General features: G+C 37.6%; 1 protein-coding gene across 1 annotated transcript in view; it reads right to left on the reverse strand.

Moving 5' to 3' along the window:
• The window catches only part of cog5 (component of oligomeric golgi complex 5), a 565,478-nt gene that overhangs the window by 93,668 nt on the left and 449,322 nt on the right, over positions 1–22,488 (reverse strand). The window contains exon 18 of the mRNA XM_039761193.1: positions 12,322–12,559. Within this exon, the coding sequence (XP_039617127.1) occupies positions 12,322–12,559 (238 nt within the window). The remainder of the gene's footprint in view (positions 1–12,321; positions 12,560–22,488) is intronic.

The raw sequence follows: 22,488 nt of genomic DNA on the forward strand, positions 1-22,488 counted from the left end.
CAGAACACAACACTGCACCCAGCTTCCACATCCTGCCACCTTCCATCTGGCAGCCCACGAACTCTCATGCATTGTCCAATCATCATGGTCAATCTGCTCTGGAGAACTGTTCCTCTTGCTTCCCCGTAGGATTTTCCCCACTGCAATGTCTCCATCCTGCAGCACTATCTTGACCACCTGATTGACTTTTATTTCCTTTTGTCTGTGTTCTTCGATTTTTTTTTTCTCCCCTGTTCCTTACTGCCCAGACTCTTTATAGGCCAGTGAGTGTAGGTGCTTCAGTGGTCAGCCACAGAGTACCAACAAGGGACATCTGAGCCAGTTATGCTCTCACATGTGAACAGACAGTCATCAGCTTTGTCCCATTAAGTACTCTGTGGCTATATTGCTTTTCTCCCACACACAGCTACACTCATGGAGCCTGAACTACACTATTACTTACACCTGCACTAATTTGTCACAGACCCCAGACATGCTTTACCATACAGTAGTATTAAGTCCCACACCATACAGCACTGGCATTTGCTCTCAATGGACATAATTGTACATTTCCCCACATGTACAGTATGCCACTAGCTGGATTAAGTATCACAAGCTGTACATTTCCCTTTCTTTGTCTCTCAAATTGCATCTCTTATGACAGCTCACTGTGTATTCTAGGTAAGACTCATTGTCACTTTTACAGTCAGATATATTATTAATGTAAGTGACAGTTAACGTAAGTACAGAGACAAGAACTCCTGTTGAGTCTCTAAAAACCTGAATATGTTTGTGAAACCACTTTGGATTCACTTAACAGTACTGGTGTCTGGAGTGAATAATAGCCTGCCACAATTCTGAAAAAAATGCTAATTTCAGAAATACGAAACCCATTTCTATGATTTTTCTCATTTCTTATGTCTTCACAGAAGTCTTTTTTTGTTTCAAAACCTATAAATGAATAGCTAGATGAAGCATTATGTTTTTCCATATTCAGATACCATGATACAGAATATTTTTTAGCGTTTGGCTTTATCTGACGTTATGTCCTAGTTTTTTACCTATACTTTCTCATATTTCCTCCAGCAGTACACAATATTTAATTAGGATCTCAAATGAGTCAGCCATAAAGCCTAGAGACATCACCAGAAAATATACATGCCCTTTGTGTAGCTTCTTTCTCTGAATGTTCTGTTACCCATTGTTTTTAGAAATGGTCCATAAAAGTAATGATGTCTGTCAGTATATCTGTGACCTTGTTTTTAGAATACAGCCTGAAGTTTTAATGTATTTGTCTTAAACATCAGACCTAAGCAAAACAGACAAGAACCTCTAGCAGTCCAACTAGGACTTTAAACCTCAGTATTGTATGTATAATTAATTTATTTTTTGTGTACATTTACATTTTACCTTTATTATCCTTTTTATGTATTTTTCATTTGTGCTTGCATTATTTATAATACAGGATTGACATAAAAGAGGTATGGTAAAATCCAAGTGACTCCAAATGAAAGCTTTAGAGTGAAAATTGCAGTTGCAATTTTAGATGCCTTTGAAAATGACCTCTGTGAAGAGAAAATGCAACAATGAGGAATAGCTATTTCCAGCTACATCCAAGTAAAAGTAAATAAAGGCGAGTACTTATCTAATCATAGCTAAAGAAAAGCAATTCTAGAAGGTTGGTTACTTACAAATCATCAATTGAGATAGTCTTTAGGGTCTCATACTGCTGATAATAAGAATGAATTAAGTAGCTGGTATTTGTACCAGGGAGAGAAGTAAACAAAAAATGTAACAAAAAACTGGAAGATAGCCTTTTAATGTTGATAGTAAGATGGGACACTATTAAGGATAGCCCAAACAAATCTTGAGTAATTCCATGGGCCCTGCGGAAGATTGCAGATTAAATGTTATCTCTTATTAGAAGATAGTCTTCAGGCATAAAAACAGCTAACAATTAAAGGCCACCCATAGTACTAAAACAACAGAACTATAAAATAACAGCCAAACCAAGGTGTTGATGTGGTGTCAGTAACTTGAAATTAACCACACTTAAAATTGAGTGTAACAGAAAAAAAACAATTATTATGATTAGGCATAGATACTTAATGGTAATTGGACAGGGTGCCCCAAGTTTTTTTTTTTATTTTACCCTGTTTTCAAGATGTGCTTACATTTAAAATCCACGATAGAGTGAAGCCGCGAAAGTCGAAGTGTGAAAAAGTAATTGCCCCCTTGTTAAAAAATAACCTAACTGTGGAGTATCACACCTGAGTTCAATAGTCACCCCCAAGCCTGATTACTGCCACACCTGTTTCAATCAAGAAATCACTTAAATAGGAGCTGCCTGACACAGAGAAGTAGACCAAAACCACCTCAAAAGCTAGACATCATGCCAAGATCCAAAGAAATTCAGGAACAAATGAGAGCAGAAGTAATTGAGATCTATCAGTCTGGTAAAGGTTATAAAGCCATTTCTAAAGCTTTGGGACTCCAGCGAACCACAGTGAGAGCCATTATCCACAAATGGCAAAAACATGGAACAGTGGTGAACCTTCCCAGGAGTGGCCGGCCGACCAAAATTACCCCAAGAGCGCAAAGACGACTCATCCGAGAGGTCACAAAAGACCCCAGGACAACATCTAAAGAACTGCAGGCCTCACTTGCCTCAATTAAGGTCAGTGTTCACGACTCCACCATAAGAAAGAGACTGGGGAAAAACGGCCTGCATGGCAGATTTCCAAGACGCAAACCACTGTTAAGCAAAAGAACATTAGGGCTCGTCTCAATTTTGCTAAGAAACATCTCAATGATTGCCAAGACTTTGGGAAAATACCTTGTGGACTGATGAGACAAAAGTTGAACTTTTTGGAAGGCAAATGTCCCGTTACATCTGGTGTAAAAGGAACACAGCATTTCAGAAAAAGAACATCATACCAACAGTAAAATATGGTTGTGGTAGTGTGATGGTCTGGGGTTGTTTTGCTGCTTCAGGACCTGGAAGGCTTGCTGTGATAGATGGAACCATGAATTCTACTGTCTACCAAAAATCCTGAAGGAGAATGTCCGGCCATCTGTTCGTCAACTCAAGCTGAAGCGATCTTGGGTGCTGCAACAGGACAATGACCCAAAACACACCAGCAAATCCACCTCTGAATGGCTGAAGAAAAACAAAATGAAGACTTTGGAGTGGCCTAGTCAAAGTCCTGACCTGAATCCAATTGAGATGCTATGGCATGACCTTAAAAGGCGGTTCATGCTAGAAAACCCTCAAATAAAGCTGAATTACAACAATTCTGCAAAGATGAGTGGGCCAAAATTCCTCCAGAGCGCTGTAAAAGACTCATTGCAAGTTATCGCAAACGCTTGATTGCTTGATGGTTAAATGTGTTTGATGATCAGAAACATTTTGTGTGACAAACATGCAAAAGAATAAGAAATCAGGAAGGGGGCAAATAGTTTTTCACACCACTGTATATACACACACACACACACACACACACACATACATCCACCTATATCTATACTAATAAAAGGCAAAGCCCTCACTCACTCACTCACTCACTCACTCACTCACTCACTCACTAATTCTCCAACTTCCCGTGTGGGTGGAAGGCTGAAATTTGGCAGGTTCATTCCTTACAGCTTCCTTACAAAAGTTGGGCAGGTTTTATATCGAAATTCTACGCGTAATGGTCATAACTGGAAGCTGTTTTTCTCCATTTACTGTAATGGAGATGAGCTTGAACGCCGTGGGGGCGGAGTTTCGTGTGACATCATCATGCCTTCACGTAATCACGCAGTACATAGAAAACCAGGAGAGAGTAAGTAAAAAGTAAGAGCGAGGGGAGGATGACTTATTGAGGCATGCAGGCTGTAGTGCGCGTCAACTCTATCTGAATTGCGCGATCACATTTGAAAAAATATATCTTTTCAAGTTCTATTTAGTCCATATTTGTCAAACTCAAGGGCCACGGGCCACATCCGCCCGGCGTGTAATTATATCCGCCCGAGATCATTTTATATACTGTATTATTGTTATTAATGGCCCGGGTATATGAAGCGCTGGTAACACAATAAACTACAGATCCCATAATGCAGCGCTTCAGCTGCCTTGCCGAACACTTACCGCGTTAATCAAGTCTAGCTTATGATGCTGCAAGTTATTGCGAAGCTAGCTCACACGATGCTGAAGAGAAAAGTTGATTCTGAAAATAGAGCCTTTAAAAACCGATGGGAGGCTGAGTATATGTTTACTGAACCCGTGTGTCTCATTTGTGGAGCTAATGTGGCTGTAATTACAGAATTTAATCTAAGACGGCACTATGAGACAAAACATCAGGGTAACCTGAATGCAATGCAGAAGATACAGAAAGCAGAAGAATTAAATAAGAATCTGACACTTCAGCGGACGCTTTACCGTGCACAATCACAAAGTGATTTCAAGTGAAGCTGCTTTTATGGGAGACACAAATGCACCAGTGCAATTTGCCCCACTTTCCCTGTTGCCAAGTAATGTTGAACCAAGTCTTCACTACGGTGTTCCCAAATACGCACTTTGCTGATAAACTGAGCGCACTGAGTTTGCACGGCGCTTTGGTGACTTTGAAGAACAAAAAGTCCGTCTACATGCGGCTCGAACCTTGTGCATGTTTGGTAGCACATATCTGTGTGAGAAGCTCTTCTCAGTGATAAAGACTAACAAAACAGCACACAGGAGTCGCCTCACTGATGAGCACCTGCAGTCCATCCTGAGAATCTCCACAACACAGAACCTCACACCAAACATAAACGAACCTGTTGCCAAAAAGATGCCAGGCGTCCAGCTCTAAAATGACATATGAGCAAAGACAACTGAATGATTTGATTTGTTATTGCTGAAAGGAACACATTTTATTTATATTTCTAGGTTTTGTTATGCAGCATGTTCATATTTGAATTTGTATAATTTTGACAGGATATATTTTTATGGAGAGCAAAATCTTTTGGGATATTTAAAATCTAAGTTTATTTTTATATAAAATTACATAAGAGTAAAGAAATGTGAATGTTTGTTCTTTTAACGTTTACTTTATTTCTAACTTGTATAATTTAGACAGGATATATTTTTATGGAGAGCAAAATATTATAAGTTGTTTAAGGTTTGAGTTGATTTATTCACGAATAATATTCCTGTCTGTTTTACCATTCCTACCAAAGATATTTCTGTCGACTAAATAAAAATTCCTTCTATTTAAAATTTAAATAGAACTTGAACAAATACTGATAGTTCATAATATCCACGCAGACTTGCACGTAAGAGCGGAGTTATCCGTTTTAACAAGCAGCGTATTGCACTGATCTGAAATAGCTGTGTGTGTATATATGTAGATATGTATGTATATGTATATATATGTTTATATATGTGTGTGTATGTATATATATATATGTATTTGTGTGTATATATGTGTGTGTATATATATGTGTATATGTATAGATATGTATATATATATGTTTATGTGTGTGTGTGTAAATATATATATATATATATTTATATATATATATATATATATATATATATATATATATATATGACAGCAACACTCATCACTCACAACAGTGACAAAACAATTACATTGACAATCATGTTACGTTATTTTCAAAATGTTTCCTTTTCATTGCTTCTTTAACACACTACTTCTTCGCTGCGAAGCGCGGGTATTTTGCTAGTCTATACTAATAAAAGGCAAAGCCCTCACTCACTCACTCATCACTAATTCTCCAACTTCTCGTATAGGTAGAAGGCTGAAATTTGTCAGGCTTATTCCTTACAGCTTACTTACAAAAGTTAAGCAGGTTTCATTTCGAAATTCTACACGTAACGGTCATAACGGTCGATAACGGTTGACAACGTACACCATGTTGAACTTTCTTATTTATGGCCCCATCTTCACGAAATTTGGTAGGCGGCTTCCCTGCACTAACTGAAACTGATGTACGTACTTATTTCGATGGTATGACGCCACTGTCGGTGGCCATATTGAACTTTCCAACGTCACTAATTTTCAAACTTCCCGTGTAGGTAGAAGGCTGAAATTTAGCAGGCTCATGCCTTACAGCTTACTTACAAAAGTTAAGCAGGTTTCATTTCAAAATTCTACGCATAATGGTCAACAACGTCCGCCATGTTGAACTTTCTTATTCATGGCCCCATCTTCACGAAATTTGGAAGGCGGCTTCCCTGCGCTAACCGAAACCAATGTATGTACTAATTTCGGTGGTATGATGCCACTGTCAGCCGCCATATTCAACTTTCCAACGTCACTAATTCTCCAACTTCCTCTGTAGGTAGAAGACTGAAATTTGGTACTTATTTCGGTGGTATGATGCCACTGTCGGCCGCCATATTGAACTTTTCAACGGTCTTTGTTACTTATGCGCCCATCTTCAAGAAATTTGGTACACAGGTTCCCAACGCTAACTGAATCCTACTTACGTACATATATACGTCCATAGCCTGAAGCTCGGTCACCATGTGAGGCGGCGTTGGGTTCCCCATCCCCACGCCTCCCACGTTGTTGGCTGCCTGCCTATATAAGGCCGTCCGTCGCTCCAGTCTCTTCATTCCCTTCCTTGCTTCGCCACGGGATTCACGTCTCCCTGGTAACTAACAGCCTTTTTATTTAATCCACTTCTTATCCGCTGTTTTATTGTTCATTTATTACGATTATAGTTATTGTGTAGGTATTTTAGACTTACTTTACATTGTTCAGGTACCCATTTCCTTTATCATTACAACCGTACCCCCATTAACATGTCTATCAAGGTGATCACCATCGATCAAAGGACTGTCACTTACCGAGTGGGTTCCATGCCTGGAGATGGCACCTACCTTTTCCATTCTCTTTGTTACATATTGCACGGCCATATCAGGCTCACTCTTGATATCCGGAGGAACATTGTGTCTTATGTATTGAATGACTGGGATAGGTTCAAGGTGTGGACTGATGACGGTACAGGAGATAATTATACTACACAGGAGCACTGGAAGAGTTAAATACTTAAGCCCTTCACCTATGGTTCTGCATGTGAGTTGATGGCTGCCGCTGAATTGTTCGGTTGTTGCTTTCAAGTGTACCGAAATGGCCAAATATTTTACACCTTTCGACAACCGGCAATGCCTCTTAAACATCTTAGATTGACAGGTGACGATTTCAGTAGTAAACACTTTGATGTTTATGAATGTTTAAACTCTCAAAAGCTGGATGTGAAGATATCGATGAAACCGGTTGTATACTTACAACGCTTGACAGATGCCGAATGTCTCTTCAACATAAGTCCTACAAATACTGTGTGTGTGTACTAGCAATATACCCGCGCTTCGCAGCAGAGAAGTAGTGTGTTAAAGAAGTAATGAAAAAGAAAAGGAAACATTTTAATAATAACGTAACATGATTGACAATGTAATTGTTTTGTCATTGTCATGAGTGTTGCTGGCATATATATATATACAGTGGTGTGAAAAACTATTTGCCCCCTTCCTGATTTCTTATTCTTTTGCATGTTTGTCACACAAAATGTTTCTGATCATCAAACACATTTAACTATTAGTCAAATATAACACAAGTAAACACAAAATGCAGTTTTTAAATGATTATTATTTAGGGAGAAAAAAAAAATCCAAACCTACATGGCCCTGTGTGAAAAAGTAATTGCCCCCTGAACCTAATAACTGGTTGGGCCACCCTTAGCAGCAATAACTGCAATCAAGCGTTTGATAACTTGCAATGAGTCTTTTACAGCGCTCTGGAGGAATTTTGGCCCACTCATCTTTGCAGAATTGTTGTAATTCAGCCTTATTTGAGGGTTTTCTAGCATGAACTGCCTTTTTAAGGTCATGCCATAGCATCTCAATTGGATTCAGGTCAGGACTTTGACTAGGCCACTCCAAAGTCTTCATTTTGTTTTTCTTCAGCCATTCAGAGGTGGATTTGCTGGTGTGTTTTGGGTCATTGTCCTGTTGCAGCACCCAAGATCGCTTCAGCTTGAGTTGACGAACAGATGGCAGGACATTCTCCTTCAGGATTTTTTGGTAGACAGTAGAATTCATGGTTCCATCTATCACAGCAAGCCTTCCAGGTCCTGAAGCAGCAAAACAACCCCAGACCATCACACTACCACAACCATATTTTACTGTTGGTATGATGTTCTTTTACTGAAATGCTGTGTTCCTTTTACGCCAGATGTAACGGGACATTTGCCTTCCAAAAAGTTCAACTTTTGTCTCATCAGTCCACAAGGTATTTTCCCAAACGTCTTGGCAATCATTGAGATGTTTCTTAGCAAAATTGAGACGAGCCCTAATGTTCTTTTTGTTTAACAGTGGTTTGCGTCTTGGAAATCTGCCATGCAGGCCGTTTTTGCCCAGTCTCTTTCTTATGGTGGAGTCGTGTACACTGACCTTAATTGAGGAAAGTGAGGCCTGCAGTTCTTATACTTATACATCGGCGGCAACAACTGTGATGGACTAAATGGATGATTCTAATTTGGCGTCTTTCTTAGTGAAACATGAAACAGTAGACATAATACAGAATCATAAATACTAGACTATTGAAAGTCACAAAGGCATTGATCTGTCATTCTAAACTATAGAGCTTCTCTGTTGTACAGCACTGAAGCAGTCTTAATCACAAATCAAGCATATCTACAGGGATCTTTATGAATATAATGTCTTCAGCTATTACAGAAACTGAAGAAAAATGTACACTGACAGCTTGATTTAATTTCCAGTAAAGTTTACAAGTGGCCTGCTTCTTTCTTGAAAAGAAGTAAGCACTGTGTTTTGTGATACTATATCCATACTGTATGTGTTAGTTTTATTGAGGCTTAAATGAGATTGGACTACACTGGGAAAACGTTTGCTGTTCCTGATTCCTTTCAGCAAGTGATGTGGTGCAAGCTGGAATACATACAGAGGATTTAGAAAAGATTCAGACACCTTTACTTTCTGCACACTGTAAATTGTGTTGTAGATTTAATTATAAATTTTGACAATTTTTCCCATTAATCTATTTTCTACAACTCACAATGACAAAGTGATTTTTTTTCAGAAAGGTTTGCAAATTTATTACAAATCAAAATCTGTAATCTGTCAAATATTCACAACCTTAACTCAGTAGAATCCCCTTTGGCATCAATTACAGTTTCAAATCTTGTTGGTTAAGTCTTTACATGCTTTGTTTACCTGGATTTTGCAGTTTACTTCATTCTTCCTGCAGATCCTCTCAGACTTCGTTAGACTGGATAGGAAGCATCTGTAAACTGCCATCTGCAGGTCTTTCCACAAACATCCTATGGGATATAAGTCTGGACTTTGGCTGAACCACTAATGGACAGTTGGAGACTTGTCCCAAAACTACTACAGCGTTGTCTTGCCTGTATTCAATCCTCCTGCCCCTGCCACTTCCATAGCATGATGCTACCACCACCAATTCCTCACCGTAGTGATGGTATTAGGTAGGTGATGAACACTGCCTGGTCTTTGCCAGATATAGTTCTTGAAATTCTAGCCAAACAGCTTAGTTTTGTCTTATCAGATCAGTGTTTTCCTCATGGTCTCAGAGTCCTTTAAATGCCATTAAACAGACTCCAAGCAAGCTCTCATATGCATTTTACTAAAAAGTGGCTTCTGTCTAGCCATTCTATCATAAATGCCTGGTTATTGGAGTATTGATGAGATGGTTGCCCTTTCTGACAGGTTCTCCCATCACAGCAGATGACTTCTGAAGTCACCTGTCTGACCAAGGCCCTGCTTTCCCAGTTACTCATGTTGGACTGACACACAATTCTAGAAGGAGTCCTGGCAGTTCCAAACTTCTTCCATTTCACAATTACTGAGGCTCTTAGGAACACTCAAAGCTTTAAAACTGGTTTTACACCATTTCCCTAATCTATGGCTTACCACAATTTTATCACAGAGGTCCACAGATAATTCCATGGACATCATTGTCTGGTTTATGATATGACATAGTGTGTATTGTGGAACCATATAAATACAACTTTATCCAACCAATTTACTTGGCCACATATGTACTCCAATCAGGATCTAGACACGTCCTTAAGATAATTAAAGCAAACAGGATGCACCTGACCACAACTTGGAGTGCCAAAGGAAAAGGTCTGAATACTTGAATGAATGACAGATTTAAGTTTTTAATTTTTAATTAATTTGCAAACCTTACTGAAAACATGCTTTCACTTTGTCATTATGGGTTACTGAATGCAAATTGATTGGCAAAAGAGCCAAATTATCCATTTAAAATTAAATGTACAGCACAATAACGTGCGCAGAATGTGAAGGAGTCTGAATGCAGTGCACAAGACCATAGGAATATCAGCCATGCAATTTCTTCGTAAATATAAAGCACACAGTTAATACATTTTAAAATAATATTGTTCATTTTACTTAAAACAATTGTTAATGTTAGGAGTGTTACATAAATATTTAAAAATATATGCACCATTGTTAATTTTCTTTAAGACAAATTTCTCTTAGATATTTTTAGAAGAAAGGACACAAATTATTTAGTACTCTCATGTTATTTCCATAAAATAACTGTTATACTGTAGCTAGTTCATCTTTGTAAATACTGCAGCCTAAGGAGCATGGCATACAAAAAACCTATGATGTGAAAGGGAACACCTGCATAAGTGTAATTTTTTTCAGTCATTTTCACAGCTCTGTGCAAGTAGATGGTGTTACTGCCTGCTTAAGTGACTTTTCTGAATAGTGTGCAAAATGCATTAAAAAAATGAAACTGGATTTTAAACCAAATTAAAAATCAGAATTATAATGCATACTAGGTCACTCAACTGCTAAGAAAATGGTTATGTTAATCCTATTTGTCTGAAATGTTTTATCTATAATATTAGGTCTTCAGGCAAATTTGTATATTTACTTTACAGACAGCCTGTAACTGAACTGGCAGGAGGAGACTGTCCTAAAAAAATTGGAAGTGGTCTCCCCTAGATATTGGGATGGATATTTGAGGAGTAAACTGCAAGACAGTGATTATATTTTTATATTATGTACATTAAAGAACCATCAACAACAAATATTATTATAAAAGTAAAGTTGAATAAATTGGACTCTGCAGCTGTATGAATAAAAGGTAAAGTACCACTTCCGGTTAACGAAAATAGTCCAAAACTGGATAGGAATCTATGTTTTGTACCTAATACTTTTATGCAAAATTTGGTAGACCTAAGTGAAATTATACTCAAATTATTGTGTTTACCCACACATACACACACACAAAGAAATAATTCCAAAAATGTTTTTTTCAGACTGAGGGAGGTCTAAAACAGAGAGAGTCATCAAAATCTCGATATGGAATTTTTGGAGGATTCCAATTCTTTCCCTATACTTCGTATATGAAAAAAAATGGTAACTTTTAGGACAGATGGATTGTTCGTCTTAGAGTTACTCCTAAGTAATGTCACAACCTGCTCTTCTAGGTGTGGTTTGGCACCAAATAAGAATTGACAATACTGCATATATAGAATAAGTGCTTGGAGAATGACCGTAATTTACAAAACTTTCTCTGCATGTGTATGCATCTTCCATCACACTTCCATCACACAGATGTATGTGATTCAGTATGTGTGATTGTGTGTGTATGTAACTCAAACCATGCACTAGAATTCTAATATACAGTAGCTGCATTCAAATAATCTTTAAAGGAGCCTAATTTATGGCCAAATAACACATAAAAAATGGTTATTTTATTTTCACAATGATAACCCACCTTTTACTCTTGCATTTGCATTCACTGTCGGTCTGCAATGTCTGAAAACTTTGCAAGTGAGTTGCTGTTCACCACTGCTATTCACTTGGAGTACAATTGCTCAATCCGTCATATGCCACTTGGCATGTTTTTCCTTCCCCACGTAGAATTCATACAGGCTATATACTTAGTATTCAACAGTGTGTGAAATACATTGCAATTTCAAGAGAGTTAATAGTTGTTGTTTTAAAAAACTGAAATAACCAGAAAACTGTCTGTTTTCAAAGTTGAAATAACATAGGTATTTGTGCAGCAACTTACTATAAGTCAAGGAAAGACAGGATCATGATATCCACAATGTTGAAAAAATAAAAAATGTAAAACTGCATGCATGTTGGAAATATGCAAATTGCAAAAAAATTGTATTAACTTAAATACCAAATATTTTATGGTTGTAATTTCATTAAAACAAAAAGCAACATTAATTTTGATCCAATAATATGTACATTTAATTAATAAACAATTAAAGCAGTTTATTTACATGCCATTAAAGCACATCATGAGGAGAATATCTTACCTGAGCAAAATCAGCAGCAAGTCTCATTTTTCCTCCTTCACCAAGGGGTCGTAGAAGACAGGCATTTCTTATAAACAGTTCAATGGCTCTCTGGGCTATAGCCTCTGTGTTATCATATATGAAATCAGCACATTCAAAATGTCTGAAATAGTCAGTCATCACTCTAGCAATAAATCCTTGAAGCTCCTTCATGTATAGTGAGCAGGGTACATCTGGACTACTTGAACTTGACAGTGACCTGAACAAAACAGAAAACAATAAACTTCAGGAAATGACAGTTGGCTATAATGGAAATGAAAATTAATTTTCAAAGCTACACTGTCACATATTTTTAAATAACAAATATGAACCAAACGTACTCAAATGAGTTAGCAAATCATATGTGCTACAATATTGAGTACTGAAATGCAAAGATATCGTCTTTCAGAGATTATCAAAAACTGACATTAATCTATACTAATAAAAGGCAAAGCCCTCACTGACTCACTCACTCACTGACTCATCACTAATTCTCCAACTTCCCGTGTAGGTAGAAGGCTGAAATTTGGCAGGCTCATTCCTTACAGCTTACTTACAAAAGTTGGGCAGGTTTCATTTCGAAATTCTACGCGTAACGGTCATAACTGTAACCTATTTTTTCGTCCATATACTATGATAGATTTCTGCTCGATGCCCATGGGAGGCGGAGTTACGCCTCCCACGTAATTTAGTGCCTGCCCATATTAGGCCATTCGTCAGCGGCAATCCAATAGAAACACTGCCGCTAAATATTCACGGGTGAAGGACTGTGCTTATGCAGAGGAAGATGAGATGGCCAGGGTGGTGTTTGGCACAAACTCGGCGAAACTGCGAGAGAAACTTTTAAGTGCTGGGTCTTAGCTAACATTAAATACAGCCGTGGACATCGCACGAGATGGCACCAGCACAGCTGAGAACCTTTGATGCATGTACACCGAGTGGCTCACGTGAAATGACGCAGTGCACAGACAAAAAGCAACAGTTCCAAAGAGTGCTGAACAAAAACCGAATTACACAATTGAGAAGGCAGCAAAAAAATATGAAGCGTGTGATACATACAAGCATATTCATAAGTGCAGATACTGCGGAAACAAAGCACACGGTGGAAAAGGTCAATGTCCCGCTAAAGGAAGACAGTGTAAAAAAAAACCCGTGCATGCAGTGTGTGACGTCTCAGATAAAGAGGAAGACGAGCTGTTTATTGATGCAGTAAGAAACGAATCGATGAATGAAACCTGTTACCTCTACAACGATTTACAAACACGGAATGTAACTTGAACACAACACATCCTACAAATACGAACCTGAATGAAAGAAATAATGCTAATCAAATCCTTGATGACAGCAACACTCATAACACTCATAAAACAATTACTGTATATTGACAATCATGTTACGTTATTTTTAAAATGTTTCCTTTTCTTAGCACAAGCACAGCTGAGAAGCTTCGATGCATGTACTCCATACCGCGTTAAAAAAATAACGTATTTAATCACACTTTTCATTCCAAGCAAAGGGTAACTTTTGTCAATGCATGATTTCCTGGTACATCGATTACATTGATGCACACATCAGAGCTACAAAAATGTAAGAGTCGGCAGAAAGCGCGTTGCTAGCACTGATCGGAGGCAAATTTCATTTCAAACGACTACCCAACAGAAGCCTTGATAAAAAAACTTGAACACAACATGTCCTCCAAATACGAACTTGATTGAAAGAAATAATGCTAATCAAATCCTTGATGACAGCAACACTCATAACGGTCACAAGACTATTACACTGACAATCATGTTATGTTATTTTTCAAATGTTTCCTTTTCATAGCACAAGCACAGCTGAGAAGCTTCGATGCATGTACTCCATAACGCGTTAAAAAAAATAACGCATTTAATCACACTTTGCATTCCAAGCAAAGGGTAACTTTTGTCAATGCATGATTTCCTGGTACATCGATTACATTGATGCACACATCAGAGCTAAAAAAATGTAAGAGTCAGAAGAAAGCGCGTTTCTAGGACTGATCGGAGGTAAATTTCATTTCAAAAGACTACCCGACGGAAGCCTTGATAAAAGCGTGGTTTGGTGCAAACTGTGCAAAAATGAGTTTGCATACCACCGAGGCACTTCAACCTTACGGTTCCATCTAAATGCAAAACATGTTACAGAGAGCACAGAAACTGTGTATGCTGTTAGCACTAGCAGTACGGGTTCAAGTACCAACAAAAGGTGTCGGCACCCCAAACCTCATGAAATGATTGGCTTTAGGACCAAAATTAGTAAGTCAACATAGGTCAAACTTACAAATTCTCTCGCAAAATACATTGCTTTGGACTGTAGACCACTAGCATGGGTGGAAGATAGCGGGTTAGAAAATGTGCTACAGTTAGAGTATTTAAAGTAAAATTCAACAGCTTTATGACATTGAAAAGCAAGCAAAATTACAGTAGATGCATTACAGAAAGCGGACTTACTGGGGATCATTGGACTTCCATGACCGTTAGTAATTCTAATTACATCTAATTACAAAATGTTCAATGATCACACTGTTTTAGCCTAATGTACAAAATAATTTTGGCTAAGGTTACTCCGAGTTTAAAGATTAAGTTGGTCAAATTACCTTTTATCTTTCTGACTTTTTAAGAAGAAAAACTGTACTTTATGTTGAAATTTTGGTTATTATTATTTAAAGACAATACCATTCTGAAAATGTACTTAAAGTACTTAAACTACCACTTTATTTTTAAGTCTGCCCAATTTTAACCAGGGATGATATTTTTGTTTCTGTTTTGAATTCAAATACAGTTTAAAAGCATTTTTTTTTTCAGAAATTAAAAGAGCTTGAGTTTACAATATTCATGTCCATGTCTATTATTTGATTCTCTCGCCCACTAAAACCCTTTTAAATAAAAAAAAAAACATTTGCGATTTGGGGCAAATTTTCATGTGTGATTACATACGATTAATCAAGATTAACATTGACAGAATACAGACGCGCTATAGCTCTGCGTTGTACCACGATGCATACTAACACACCCCCACAAAGGTTTCTGACACACAAACATTGGCAAAGCTGCCTTCTTCGTATCTCACCGTCACTTGATTTTCTTTTTATTCAGTTTTATTGAGTGTCCCTGCCAGTCCCCCATGTTGCTGTATGCTGTTTCTTTTGTACTCCAGGACATGCAGAGGAGAGAATGGTAAAGAGCAGTAACTTCGGCGCATTATGCAATCATCAGACACTCCCCATCTGCCCGTTGTTTTGTTATACTTTTACACCAACTTATGTTCCTGTGCAGCAACATTGTTTCTGCAGTTATATTTTTGAATAAAAGCGCAATTGTTGTGTTATATTTGTACCTTTTTCTTTGATATTTGGACTTCAGGCTTCATACATTATATAGTTTATGCCTACATTTTGTCATCTACTACTAGAATATAAAAAACGTTTCTGTTTTAACAATGTGTTTACACAGATTACTGTAGAAACGGAACAGACATGAAATGCAAGTGTTCCAAATAACGATCTATTATTTCCACTCTAAAACTCCACTTCACTCCCAGATACTCAATCAAGGCATGAGCTGGAAGAAGTTCGTGCACGTTCTAAATTGGTGGGGGGATGGAATAGCCGGCTGCTCCTAGCTTCTTTTTATCAGCACATTTAGAGGACAAAGGATGCAGGTGGAGAGGTGTGAAGGGATTTAAGAAGCGATTTAAGGTGGGACGGAATTACGAGTTTTTTTGTAGGCTCTGGTAATTCTAGTGTTAAAGAAGTAATGAAAAAGAAAAGTAAACATTTTGAAAATAACGTAACATGATTGTCAATGTAATTGTTTTGTCACTGTTGTGAGTGATGAGTGTTGCTGTCATATATATATATATATAAATATATATACATATATATATACACACACACATATAAACACATACAGGGAGTGCAGAATTATTAGGCAAGTTGTATTTTTGAGGATTAATTTTAATATGGAACAAACACAGTGCTATCAGTCAATCCAAAATGTTAATAAACCTGAAACCTGAATGTTTCACAACGGAAATGTGAGTGTGAACATCATCAGGGGAATACATAGTGCGCACAATTATTAGGCAACTATTAGTGTGCAGATTTATTATGCAACTAAAGGAAAAATGAAAATTTTCCCATCTCACTTGTTTCTTTTCATCTGTTATAGTGAGAATAATAAACAAACACCTCAAAATTTACAAATAAACATCTCTGACATTTCAAAAAATCAATCAATCAATCAATGACCAATATAGCCACCCTTCTTTCCAATAACAGTCATAAGCCTTTCCATTCATGGAGTCTGTCAGTTTCTTGATCTGTTGACGATCAGCTTTTGTGGAGCAGTGACTACAGCCTCCCAGACACTCTTCAGAGAGGTGTATTGTTTTTCTCCCCCGTAAATCTAGCGTTTAAGAAGTGCCCACAAGTTCTCGATAGGGTTTAGGTCAGATGAGGAAGGGGCCATGTCATTATTCCTTCATCTTTAAGGCCTTTACTGGCTGGCCACGCAGTGGAGAACTTCGATGCAAGTGATGGAGCATTGGCCTGCATAAAAATCATGGTCTTTTCCTGTATCACTGTTTGAAGAAAGTGTCTTGAAAAACTGGCAGTAGGTTTGGGAGTTGATTTTGAGTTCATCTTCAATGCAAAAGGTCCAACTAGCTCATCTTTAAAAATACCAGCTCATACCAGTACCCCACCTCCACGTTGGAGTGGAGCTCTGTGCCCATTACTGATCCACAGGTCCATCCATCTGGTCCATCAAGAGTCACTCTCATCTCATCGGTCCATAAAACCTTTGAAAAAAATCTGTCTTCAGATATTTCTTGGCCCAGTTTTGACGTTTCAACTTATGTTTCTTGTTCAGTGGTGGTTGGGTTTCAGCCCTCCTTACCTTGGCCATGTCTTTGAGCACTGAACACCTTGTACTTCTGGGCACTCCAGGTAGGTTGCAGCTCTGGAATATGAAAGTACTGGAGGATAATGGGTTCCTGGTAGCTTCACGTTTGATTCTTCTCAAATCTTTGGCAGCTAATTTGCGTCTTTTGTTCTTAACACGTTTCTTGCGACCCTGTTGACTATTTGCAACAAAATGTTTGATGGTTCTGTGATCACACACCAATATCTTAGCAATTCCAAAAGTGCTGCATCCCTCTGAAAGACTTTTTACAATTTTTGACTTTTCAGAGTCAGTTAAATCTCTTTTTTGGCCCATTTTGCCCGAGGAAAACTAGCTGCCTAATAATTCTGCACACCTTGATATAGGGTGTTGATCTCCTTACACAAATACACATCACCTGACGTGCTTAAATCCAATAAGCATTCAAGTTAATACAGCTTGGAGTTGGAATATACGCATTAAAAATGATGATATGGTCAAAATGCTCACTTGCCTAATAATTGTGCACACAGTGTATACTGTATATATATATACACATATCCATACATATATACATATACACATATAGACATATATATATATATATATATATATATACACACACATATATACATCCACATATATAAACATATATATCTACATATATACATACACACACACACACATATATAATATACACTCTGGGGTGCAAGCAACTGTTGCTGGGGGTGCCAAAATCCATCAAGGAAGAAAAATGAAAAACATTATTTGTACAAAATCTTAATTTATTTATCCATTCCTAAATATTTAAATGGGCAGGCTATTTCGTATCAGTGCAATACGCTGTTTGTTAAAACGGATGACTCCCGTTCTTACGTGCAAATCTGCGTGGATATTATGAACTATCGTATCTGTTCAAGTTCTATTTAAATTTTAAATAGAAGGAATTTTTATTTAGTCGACAGAAATATCTTTGATAGGAATGTAAGTTAAATGTAGGCATCATTGCAAATTTTTTTCTTCACCATACAAATGTAAATTGTAAATTCGCCTTACATTCCAACCAAAGATATTTGTGTCGACTAAATCAGGGGTGTCAAACTCAATTGCACAGGGGGCCAAAATCCAAAACACACTTTAGGTCGCGGGCTGAACAGGATAAACATGTATTGAACACACTAAAACTAAACTTTTAAAACTTTAAAACTTTTAAAACTTAACTTTTTTGAACATAAATATGAATAAAAACAGACAGGAATATTATTCCGGAATAAATCAACTCAAACCTTAAATAACTTATAATATTTTGCTCTCCATAAAAATATATCCTGTCTAAATTATACAAGTTAGAAATAAAGTAAACGTTAAAAGAACAAACATTTAAATTTCTTTACTCTTATGTAATTTTATATAAAAAATAAACTTAAATTTTAAATATCCCAAAAGATTTTGCTCTCCATAAAAATATATCCTGTCAAAATTATACAAATTCAAATATGAACATGCTGCATAACAAAACCTGGAAATATAAATAAAATGTGTTCTTTCAGCAATAACAAATCAAATCATTCAGTTGTCATTGCTCTTATGTCATTTTATCAGAGCTGGACGCCTGGCATCTTTTTTTGGCAACAAGTTTATTTATGTTTGGTGTGAGGTTCTGTGTTGTGGAGTTTCTCAGGATGGACTGCAGGTGCTCATCAGTGAGGTGACTCCTGTGTGCTGTTTTGTTAGTCTTCATGACTGAGAAGAGCTTCTCACACAGATATGTGCTACCAAACATGCACAAAGTTCGAGCCGCATGTAGACGGAGCTGGAGCATTTCTGAGGGAATGGAGTGAATAAACTGCGGGCCCTGCAGTAGTATCGTACTTTGCCTTCAGTGTGCCATTACACTGCAGCTCAATCACCTCCATCTGAATCTGCACAGGTGCAATTTCCACATTGACGGCAAATGGGTTGCGAAACAACTCAAAATTCTTTTTTTGTTTTTCAAAGTCACCAAAGCGCCGTGCGAACTCAGTGCGCCGTGCGCTCAGTTTATCAGAAAAGTGCGTATTTGGGAACACTGTTGTGCCGTCTTCAAAATTACATGGCAACAGGGAAAGTGGGGCAAGTTGCACAGGTGCATTTGTGTCTCCCATAAAAGCAACTTCACTTGAAATCACTTTGTGATATAAAACGTCTGCTGAAGTGTCAGATTCTTCTTTAACTCTTCTGCATTGCATTCAGGTCTTTCAGGTTATCCTGATGTTTTGTCTCATAGTGCTGTCTTAGATTAAATTCTGTAATTATAGCCGCATTAGCTCCACAAATGAGACACACGGGTTTACCGGCAATGTCAGTAAACATATACTCAGCCTCCCATCGGTTTTTAAAGGCTCTATTTTCAGAATCAACTTTTCTCTTTGGCATCATGTGGGCTAAAGCGCTGCATTATGTGATCTGTAGTTTATTGTGTTACCAGCGCTTCATATCCCCGGGCCATTAATAACAATAATACAGTATATAAAATGATCTCGCGGGCCGGATATAATTACACGCCAGGCCGGATGTGGCCCGCGGGCCTTGAGTTTGACAAATATGGACTAAATAGAACTTGAAAAGATATATTTTTTCGAACGTGATCGCGCAATTCAGATCGAGTTGACGCGCACTACAGTACAGTACATCGAGCCCGCGTGCTATTGTGGTTTTGCCTGCGTGCCTCAATAAGTCACCCCCCCCTCGCTCTTACTTTTTTACCATTCATCAAATGAATACACTGAGTATGGCTTTATCAAAACAATCATTGATGGCGAATAAAGTATCCATTATTCATGAAGCTTCAATTGGTGATCTGTCTTTCTGTGTTAACTGCATATTTTTTCATACATCTCAAACCAAGGGGATGCAAAGGTAAAATGAATAAAAAAGCGCACGTACATACTCAGTGCACCTCCTCTCAGGAATCGAACCTCGGTCGTCAGCGCTAGAGGCAAAGGCTCTACCATTGCGCCACTGTTTATCTATTCAAGCGTATGTAGATCAGGGTATATATATACATATATATACCCGCGCTTCCAGTGGAGAAGTAGTGTGTTAAAGAAGTTATGAAAAAGAAAAGGGAACATTTTAAAAATAACGTAACATGAGTGTCAATATACATTAATTGTTTTGTGAGTGTTAGGAGTGTTGCTGTCATCAAGGAATTGATTATCATTATTTCTTTCAATCAGGTTCGTATTTGTAGGATGTGCTCAAGTTTACATTCCGTGTTTGTCAATCGTTGTAAAGATAACAAGTTTCATTCATCGATTCGTTTCTTACTGCATCAATAAACAGCTCGTCTTCCTCTTTATCTGAGACGTGACACACTGCATGCATGGGTTTTTTTTTACACAGTCTTTCTTTAGCGGGACATTGACTTTTTGCACTGTGTGTTTTGTTTCCGCAGTAGCTGCACTTATGAATATACTTGTATGCATCACACGCTTCATATTTTTTTGCTGCCTTCTCAATTGTGTAATTCGGTTTTTGTTCAGCACTCTTTGGAACTGTTGCTTTTTGTCTGTGCACTGCATCATTTCACGTGAACCGCTCGGTGTACATGCATCGAAGGTTTCCAGCTGTGCTGGTGCCATCTTGTGCGATGACCACAGCTGTATTTAATGTTAGTTAAGACCCGGCACTTAAAAGTTTCTCTCGCAGTTTCGCTGAGTTTGTGCCAAACACCACTCTGACTATCTCATCTTCGTCTGCATAAGCACAGTCCTTCACCCGTGAATATTTAGCGGCAGTGTTTCTATTGGATTGCCGCTGACGGACGGCCTAATATGGGCAGGCACTAATTTACGTGGAAGGCGTAACTCCGCCTCCCACGGGCATCGAGAAGAAGTCTATTATAGTATATGGACGAAAAAATAGGATCCAGTTATGACCATTACGTGTAGAATGTAGAAAATGAAACCTGCCCAACTTTTGTAAGTAAGCTGTAAGGAATGAGCCTGCCAAATTTCAGCCTTCTACCTACACGGGAAGTTGGAAAATTAGTGATGAGTCAGTCAGTGAGTGAGTGAGTGAGTCAGTGAGGGCTTTGCCTTTTATTAGTATCGATATATGTATATATGTGTATATATATATATATAGATATATATATATAAAACTGTGTATATATGTATATATATATATATGTCTATATTTGTATATGTGTATATGTATAAAAATATATATATATGATGTGTATATATATGTTTATATATGTGTGTGTGTGCGTCTGTGTGTATATATATATAAATATAAATATATATATATATATATATATGCCAGCAACACTCACGACAATGACAAAACAATTACATTGTCAATCATGTTACGTTATTATTAAAATGTTTCCTTTTCTTTTTACTTCTCCGCTGCTAAGCGCGGGAATTTTGATATATATATATATATATACATATATACACAGTACAGGCCAAAAGTTTGGACACACCTCCTCATTCAATGTGTTTTCTTTATTTTCATGACCATTTACATTGGTAGATTCTCACTGAAGGCATCAAAACTATGAATGAACACATGTGGAGTTATGTACTTAACAAAAAAAGGTGAAATAACTGAAAACATGTTTTATATTATAGTTTCTTCAAAATAGCCACCCTTTGCTCTGATTACTGCTTTGCGCACTCTTGGCATTCTCTCGATGAGCTTCAAGAGGTAGTCACCTGAAATGGTTTTCACTTCACAGGTGTGCCTTATCAGGGTTATTTAGTGGAATTTCTTGCTTTATCAATGGAGTTGGGACCAGCAGTTGTGTTGTGCAGAAGTCAGGTTAGTTGGACGATCATTTATTTTTCAACAGGACAATGACCCCAAACACACCTCCAGGCTGTGTAAGGGCCATTTGACCAAGAAGGAGAGCGAGAGTGAGTGACGTAAATGGTCATGAAAATCATGGTCATATATACAGTATATACAGTAGATAGATACAGTAGATAGATAGATAGATAGATAGATAGATAGATAGATAGATAGATAGATAGATAGATAGGACAACAACACTCATATCAATGAGAAAACAATTACATTAGCAATCATCTTACGTCATTTTTAAAATGTTTCCTTTTCTTTTTCATAACTTCTTTAACACACTACTTCTCCGCTGCGAAGCGCGGGTATTTTGCTAGTCTATACTAATAAAAGGCAGATCCCTCACTGACTGACTAACTCATCACTAATTCTCCAACTTCCCGTGTAGGTAGAAGGC

The sequence above is a fragment of the Polypterus senegalus genome, chromosome 8, assembly GCF_016835505.1.
Source record: "Polypterus senegalus isolate Bchr_013 chromosome 8, ASM1683550v1, whole genome shotgun sequence".
NCBI lineage: Eukaryota > Metazoa > Chordata > Cladistia > Polypteriformes > Polypteridae > Polypterus > Polypterus senegalus.